An 8,487-nucleotide genomic window follows, 5' to 3' on the forward strand; every position below is an offset into this window, starting at 1 on the left:
TCCCTTCACCCCACCAGTAAGGAATATACTTTTTTCTCACATGTCCATCACTCCTACTCTCGTCTGGATTATTTTTTGGTCAGCAGCTCACTGCTGAGGGACATTTCAGACACTGAGATTCACCCTATAGCTGTCAGCGATCATGCTCGTGTATCTTTAACACTAATGCACAAGAATAATACTACGCCTAGTAAAAACTGGAGATTTAATACATCACTGCTTAAAGATGAAGACTTTATTAAATATTTTAAAAAAGAGTGGACTTCATATTTAGACTTTAATGACACTCCCGGAACATCAGCTTCTGTTCTATGGGAAGCAGGGAAAGCTGTGATGAGAGGTAAAATAATTTCTTTCTCATCACATAAAAAGAAAAAAGAAAACAAAAATATCCAGGAATTAGAAAAAACCATCAAATCACTAGAAGAAGCCTATGCGTCCGACCAAGATCAGGAAACATTGAACAAAATACGCAAAACAAAACTAGAATTAAATGAGATAATTGATAAAAAAACAAAATTCTTAGTACAAAGACTACGCTTACAAAATTATGAACATGGTAATAAATCCGGTCAATTTCTAGCAAACCAGCTAAAAATAAATAAAGAAAAAACAACTCTATGTGCTGTTCAAGACTCATCTGGGAATACAGTATATGACCCGAAACAAATAAACAACATCTTCAGGGATTTCTATAAAACGTTGTATTCACCACAAATAAACCCATCTAAAAAGGAAATTGATCAGTTTTTAGACAACATAACTCTCCCAAAATTATTAGACTCTCAAGCAATGGCATTGGATTCGCCACTGACACCAGGTGAACTCCAGGAAGCCCTGATAAGTATGCCCAATAATAAGGCTCCAGGTCCAGACGGCTTTCCTGCAGAATTCTACAAAGAATTCTGGACGATTTTAGCCCCAATTTTTTACAGAACGCTGTTGGAAATCAAAGAAAATGGCAGACTCCCATCAAATATGAATTCTGCAAACATTAATCTCCTGCTAAAACCAGGCAAAGACCCTGTATATCCCTCAAGCTATCGTCCAATATCCCTTATAAATGTAGACCTTAAAATAATCTGCAAAGCTCTCTCGAAGAGACTAGAGAAAATAACCCCCCTCTTAATTCATCCTGACCAAACTGGTTTCATAAAAGGTAGGCACTCATCAACAAATACACGTAGATTACTTAATTTGATAGACTACTCATACAGTAAAAACCTTGAAACTACAATATTTTCTTTAGATGCAGAAAAAGCGTTTGACAGAGTTAACTGGAAATTTCTATTTGCAACTTTACACAAATTTGGTTTTGGATCTTCTTTCATCAGCTGGTTAAAAATATTATATAATTCCCCAACAGCTTGTGTCAGAACAAATGACCAGACATCCTCCAGCTTCTGTCTCCTGAGGGGCACCAGGCAGGGATGCCCACTCTCCCCTTCACTGTTTGCAATTTTTATTGAACCACTAGCAGCAGCAATTAGACAGAATTCAGTAATTAAGGGCATAAAATGCAAGAACGTGGAACATAAAATCAGCCTTTATGCGGATGATGTGCTACTCTTTCTCCAAAATTCACAAACCAATATCTCTGGGGTGATTGAATTGATAAACTCTTTTGCAAGAATATCAGATTACTCAATTAAGTGGTCAAAATCTACAGTCCTTCCGATTAATTGCTCCTTCCATAATTCCTCTTCTACTCCACTGCAATCGGGAAATATAAAATATTTAGGTATTAATGTTTCTCCCAAGCTTGCAGATCTAACTAAATTAAACTATATCCCACTTTTAAAGAAAGTAGAAGGCGATCTGGCTAGGTGGAAATGTCTACCCATATCACTCATGGGAAGGGTTGCCGCTATAAAAATGATGGTCTTACCAAAAATAAATTATTTATTCTCAATGATCCCAACTAAACCGCCACAAGATTGGTTCAGATCTCTAGATTCATATATGTCCAAATTCCTTTGGAAAAATAAGCCCCCACGTATAAGCTTAAAAACACTACAAAAGACCAAGGATAAAGGAGGATTAGAACTACCTAACTTTCAGCACTACTTCTTAGCCAACAGGCTCCAATTTATCTCAGGATGGCTAAAACATACCCTCTTAGATGAACCTTGGCTAGATGTAGAACAAGCACTTTGCAATAATCTAGAGATTTCAGATCTACCATTTATCAGCTCAAACATTCAACGACATGAATGCTTCAAAAGCGTCAACATTAGCTCCTCTCTGACAGCATGGTGGGAGTTTCTGAAGTTGACAGAGTCTTCATTAATCCCATGCAAACGTACACCTATCTGGAACAACCCTGACATATTACAAAACAATAATATGATAAACTTTTCAGATTGGAGTGGTAAAGGAATCAAATATTTAGAACATATACTAGAAGGAACAGAATTTATTTCATTTGACAGACTAGTTACACAATATGGGATCAACAAGAAAAGATTTTTAGAATATCAACAAATTAAATCCATAGTAAAAAAGAAATTTAAACCGGGTCAAGTTGAACTACAAACACCACCAAGTGTGGTTCAATTTCTTACTCTTAAAACCCCCAAATTACTATCCAAAATATACAGAATGCTTTCTAAAATAGATGAATCAATATCACTTCCTATTGCAAAATGGGAAGCGGATTTATCAGTTAACTTAGACCAAAACTTCTGGTCTCAGATTTGCTTAAAAACCTTTCATCTAATTAGAAATCCCAGTCTTCAATTAATTCAATACAAAATACTACATAGAGTGGACTATACAGGTCATCGGATGTTCAAGATGGGCTTTACGTCTACCAACAACTGCTCACACTGCCAAACCAATTCACTGGACAATTATATCCACGCTCTTTGGTTCTGTCCACCAGTTCAGAAGTTTTGGCGTGAGATATGTGAAGACTTATCGAAGTGTCTGAAATGTAACATTCCAACAGCATTTCAGATTATAAATTAACTCATGTTCAAAATGGTTGATCATGCAGACTTTGGGGTGTTAATTAAAGATTATGTCACCATGAAGTGACGAGCTTTCTCCTCCGCGCCTAGTCTCCTGTACAGAACAGAATGCGTTCAGCTTGGAATTTACATAAATTTTCGATCGCTACAGTGTGACTCTGCAGTGCTGTGCTGTTTGTTTGTAAGTTTTCTCCCCAACAAACACAACAATGTCGACGAAACGTTTTGAACCGTCAAAGGCAACTGCGGTACCACCCAAAAGGCAGAGGAAGACGCTAACCATCGCACAAAAAGTTGGACTTCCAGACATGCTAAAGGAAGGTAGAAGTTACCGTATTTTCCGGATTATAAGGCACACCGGATTATAAGGCGCGTTAAGCGAAACAAAACAGTCAGATAAGTCAAACTTAACTCATTCTTCTTGCTTCCTCTACTTCCATACCATTGATTCATTAATGTTGAATTCTCTGGCAGCTGCTCTATTCACATGTTCTGGACCTGAAAACAGGGTTTGATCTTTGGTTTCATACTATAATACTGGACTTATTTTTCTACGAAGGTTTGAACTTTGAGGGTGTTTAAACAAGAGAGAAAAGTGTGAAAATGTTCATGCCTGTCTGAGAAAAGTGTATAAAGTGTGTAGTGAGGGGTTTTACAGCTTAAAACATCTATAATAATTTTTTTTTTAAAAGCTGACTACTTTGCGGATTTCACCTATTGCAGGTTATTTTTTAGAACATAACTCCTACGATAAACGAAGGACCACTGTACACCTTTATTTGGTTTTATGGGCTCTGGGTTACTCATGTTTAAAAGAATGATCAAGAGACCAAAGAGGGCCATTATAATGGAAATTGTGCAAAGAACATCTACTCTGTGGCTGCTGCCTCTTTGAAACTTTTCCTGCATGATGATGCTTGATGACATGAGAGTTCAATAAAACTTTAAAACCCACACGGCTGTAAAAACTGGAGCCATGGTGTAATGGCATTTCATATTTCATTGTGATTTTCTTTTTTATATGCATGTGCTTTTGAATGCTGACCCCATAAAACATAGACTATTGGTTAATTTTTTATCTTTCCGCCCTATTTTATTTGGCTTTGAAACCGTGGGCATAAAGGGCAGTGATCAAGCTCACTCCTCCTCTTTGTCACATCCATCTTCCTGGACATGGGGAGAAACTGGACTTGTCTCACCTCAAGGACTCTAAGAAGCCCCAAAGCGTGTGCAAGTGTTAGGATCTGCTAATATTCTTCTTCTGCAACAACAATGTCCATGCTGAAGCCAACCACCATGCTGCCAGACATCTGTGACTATGCTGCCACAGCCTGCTCGGGCACAGACTGCCTTGTTCCTCCAAGTAACTTCAATGCCACCCTGGGAGTAGTGATGAGCACGGTGCTCACCATCATGCTCGCCATGGTCATGTTCGCCATGGGCTGCACAGTGGAGGCTGCAAAGCTGTGGGGCCACATTAAGAAGCCATGGGGCATTATCATTGGCTTCCTCTGCCAGTTTGGCATTATGCCTTTCACAGCTTTTGCCTTGTCACTGGCTTTTAGGGTGCAGGCTGTGCAGGCAGTGGTCATCATCATCATGGGCTGCTGTCCAGGTGGCTCAAACTCCAACATCATCTGCTACTGGTTGGATGGAGACATGGACCTCAGGTGAGACCTTGGGCAGGTTCATTGCTATTTTTTCTTTTTTCCATTACGTTAAAGAGCAGACTTCCCTGAGCCCTTTTTCAGCTGGAGGTTTCTTCATGTTCACAAAGGAACCTTCTTTTTTCCCCACTATCACCAAGTGCTGCTCTTAGAGGACCACTATGTTTACTCTGTGATAACTATTTTTTTCTATTGTGAATGTAAACTAAATAGATCATTTTCATGTAGTTTGGATACCAGGACACTCTTAAGCTGTTTTAAGGAAGGGTTTCTTGTTGTGCAGCTACCTGGCAGGAGAACACAACAGAATTAATGTATACAAGTTTTTATTGGTCTAGAGTTTTATTTACATTTATTCAATGTTAATGCACTATTTAAATAAAACAGATTGTGTGTGTGTGTGTATAAGCACAGCTAGGGACAAATGCAGGAAACTCATCAGTGTCCAAATCCTTCGCTCCTCAGTCTCAGTATGACAACCTGCTCCTCTCTCCTGGCCTTGGGGATGATGCCTCTCTGTCTTTTAATCTACACCAGTGTATGGACATCCAGTGACACCATCAAGATCCCGTATGACAGTATCGGTAAGGAAAGCCTTCACAGAACTGAAACACCTGTAAGAATTTCAAACAGGTGCTCTCAAGAATGTGTATTATCAGGATGCAACTGTGAAGGCTGTTCCTGCCTCTAAGGTAACCTTTTTATAATCTACTTTTTTGCATCCTCAGGTATCACACTGGCAGCTCTAATCATCCCGATCGGTGTGGGAATGTACGTAAAGCACAGGTGGCCTGAGATGGCAAAAAAGATCCTGAAGGTAGGAATACTCTACAGTTTATTGAATATAATTCTAAAGGTTTAATGTTTTCACTTATAACATCTTTGCCTCTGTGACATGTTTCTTTTTAGAAATAGCATTTCCATCATACATACTGAGGGGACGTGATATTTCCATTTTACAGTGCCCAACCAGTTAAATCACCTGGACTGGGTTTTAATGGAGTGTTTGTTTTGTGCACAGGTTGGATCCATTGTTGGCTTGGTTCTCATTATTATTATAGCTGTGATTGGAGGAGTCCTCTACCAGTCGTCCTGGACCATTGCTCCCGTCCTGTGGATAATTGGCACCATCTACCCGTTTATTGGATTGAGCCTTGGGTTCCTCCTGGCTCGCTTTGTGGGTCAACCCTGGTACAGGTGAGGTGACAGCAAAATGTTTCTGACACAGCTACATTCAAATTTGACTTACTGATGAGGTTCGTCATTGTTTCTTTATTTGTTTAGATGTCGAACCATTGCCCTGGAGACAGGTATCCAGAATGCCCAGTTGTGCAGCACTATCGTCCAGCTGTCCTTCACCCCAGAGGAGCTGGAAAAGATGTTTGCCTTCCCCCTCATCTACAGCATCTTCCAGCTCGCGTCAGCACTAATCTTTGTGGGATGTAAGACCTTAAAACACTTGACACATACATTGGCCATTTTCTCTTGCATCACTGGACTTTTTTTCAGTTCTTGTCCAGTGAATGCAGCTTCCTTATTTTCCTTCTTTTCCTCCATTGTGATGTTTTTTTCCTGTGTTGAGTCAACAGTTTGAGCCAGGTGTTGTGCCATATAAGGATTAAATGTTTAACCCAAGTTTAACCAGTAACAGAATTGCAGCATGCTTTATGTTTTTGCAGTGGTTTGCCTGTGTCGTATCGTAATATCCATGTCAGCACATAGTTTGAATATTTTTTCCACCAGTTTGGTTTGGGAAAATTTGAAAAATGGATGACTTTACCGCACAGTCTTAATTACTATTTCTTTGACTATTTAATTATATAACTGTGAAAGCAAATTACATAAAGAGGGATGCTGCTTAGAATTCAAGGGCACCAGTCAAGGTTAATTCAAGTGTTTCCCAAGAGGTGCACTTTGAGTCCAGGTGTCCCAGGGACTTTGTGTAAACCAAACATCATTTTGTAACAGAAAAAAAAGTAATGTAAGAAATTGAAATCGACTATATTATTGACTGACACATTTAAAGCTGTGATTGAGGAGAGCAATGGAGAATGGAGGAGAAGATGAAGAAAAGCACCCCCAAAATCACCTGCAAAAGCTACCTGTCTTTAGAAACTTCCTCGCATGAAGTAACTAGCAGCAGCTTTACAACCTGAGACTCCTGAATGGCAATGACTTTTCACAACTTCCTGCAACAGTGTGTAAAATATCAGCTCAAATAGACTTTGAGAGGATTATACGTGACATGAGAGGATGATATATACATTACAGGGTTACCTAGGCAACTGATATCTGAAATATCCAGTAGCAACCAACTGTAAGGTACAAAGCCTTATGGCTTTAGTTGGATCAGAGATGTCAATGGCCATTAGCCCAATTGTGGCATTTGTTGGCAGGAATTAATCGACACAAGCAAAAGAGTTGCTTTGAAACTAAACATTCCCCTGAGAGAAATACTGGCTTCTGTAAAACAGTGGTGGATTTGAACCAGAAGAAGCAGGAACAATGCACTCTCATCAAGAGGTATTGTACAACACCACTTTCTCAGGTCTGCTTCCTGTGTCTCCCCATGCATGCAGACATCTTTAGCATTACTGCACTGATGCTCTAACACCTATGAAACTCTTTAAGAACTGCAACATCTTCATGAGTTTTTATGTCACCTAGGAGATCTTTTGTTTTGTGGTATTTTTTGCTTGCTGGTTTTTTTTCATCCCTCACTTATTCCTTTCACTTCAGGTTAAAACAAACCTGCACATTTACCAGTGACAAGATGGACCTAACACAATCCTACTAATGCCATACCCCAGTGCATCTCGGAACACATCCAAAGGACAGACTTTGCTTAAATTAGCAATTCCTGTGTGTTTGAGAAGATGGTGCTACTTAATGTCACAGACGTGAGAATAGGCTTGCATTAAAATAGGTTTTCGTGTGAAAATGTGCAGTGAGGGAATGAATGAAAGTTATAGTTCACATTGTCTAAAATGACATAGAGCCCATCTTCTGCAGAATACCTTGAAATTTTGAATTCTGTCTGTCCTGGGCACCAAACATTTGAGAACCACTGGTTTACAGTGTATCATAGATGCTCACACTGAACAGAAAAGAAAACATGGGATGCTTCAAATTTTCTTGTTATGGCATCTTGCATAGATGCTTTGTCACTGAAGTCCTGTTTATTCCACTTTTAAAGGTTGTGTCCAAAGATGTTTGCTCACTGGTTCTGAATCTATGGTTTGTTTCCTGTCCAGGCTTCCAGCTTTATAAAAGATGTTGTGGTGGCGGTGGTGGCTCGTCTGCAAACAGTGACGCTCCATACTTGGAAGGTCAGAACGCTGACGTAGAAGAGCAAAAGCACTGCCCACAGGAAAATGGTGGCTTTGAGGGCGATGAGAGCGGCAACAGGGATGTGAAGGATAAAAGCACTGACAAAAGCACTGCGCTGTGATATTGCAGCTCTGAAAACCAGAGACTTTGGGTTGTTGGTATGAGCAGTAACAACTGCATCAGTGATCACAGCATTCAGACTCTACTGTGAAGACACAGTGTACTCTGCAAGCTTTATGTGCACCACACTAAACCATTTGGAAAGGTTTTAGCTGAACAGGGTTGCACAAATTTCTTCCCCGGGACAGTCAGTATCTAACTTCAAGTGGGAAGGTGGTGGGGACCAACTGCTGAATTATGTGTTATTTACTTTTATTCATATCTAAATATTTAGAACCATGTTCCCTATACTTTGTTAGACATGTGTCTCTTAATCAGTGCTTCAGTGATTGTAAACAGTGTGTTTTGGGTTTTTTTTAAGGTGACAGCCATAATTTATTTCATATTAATTTTATTTC

General features: G+C 39.5%; 1 protein-coding gene across 1 annotated transcript; it reads left to right on the forward strand.

The window, feature by feature from the left end:
* The first annotated feature begins 4,231 nt into the window (after positions 1 to 4,231).
* Positions 4,232 to 8,090, forward strand: LOC134644014 (ileal sodium/bile acid cotransporter-like). Its single transcript, XM_063496647.1, has 6 exons — positions 4,232 to 4,642; positions 5,105 to 5,223; positions 5,368 to 5,456; positions 5,661 to 5,836; positions 5,924 to 6,081; positions 7,894 to 8,090. Exons 1-6 carry the CDS (start codon positions 4,245 to 4,247, stop codon positions 8,088 to 8,090), a joined length of 1,137 nt encoding a protein of 378 aa, XP_063352717.1. The 5' UTR covers positions 4,232 to 4,244.
* The last annotated feature ends 397 nt before the right edge of the window (positions 8,091 to 8,487 follow it).

The sequence above is a fragment of the Pelmatolapia mariae genome, linkage group LG16_19 (genome assembly GCF_036321145.2).
Source record: "Pelmatolapia mariae isolate MD_Pm_ZW linkage group LG16_19, Pm_UMD_F_2, whole genome shotgun sequence".
NCBI classification, from domain to species: domain Eukaryota; kingdom Metazoa; phylum Chordata; class Actinopteri; order Cichliformes; family Cichlidae; genus Pelmatolapia; species Pelmatolapia mariae.

Excerpts from the sequence above, each read along its gene's own strand:
- LOC134644014 (XM_063496647.1), top strand. The coding sequence starts at position 4,245 with ATGTCCATGCTGAAGCCAACCACCATGCTGCCAGACATCTGTGACTAT. Across the intron at positions 5,837-5,923 it reads GTGGGTCAACCCTGGTACAG|ATGTCGAACCATTGCCCTGG; the intron begins GTGAGGTGACAG and ends TTATTTGTTTAG. Across the intron at positions 6,082-7,893 it reads AGCACTAATCTTTGTGGGAT|GCTTCCAGCTTTATAAAAGA; the intron begins GTAAGACCTTAA and ends TTTCCTGTCCAG.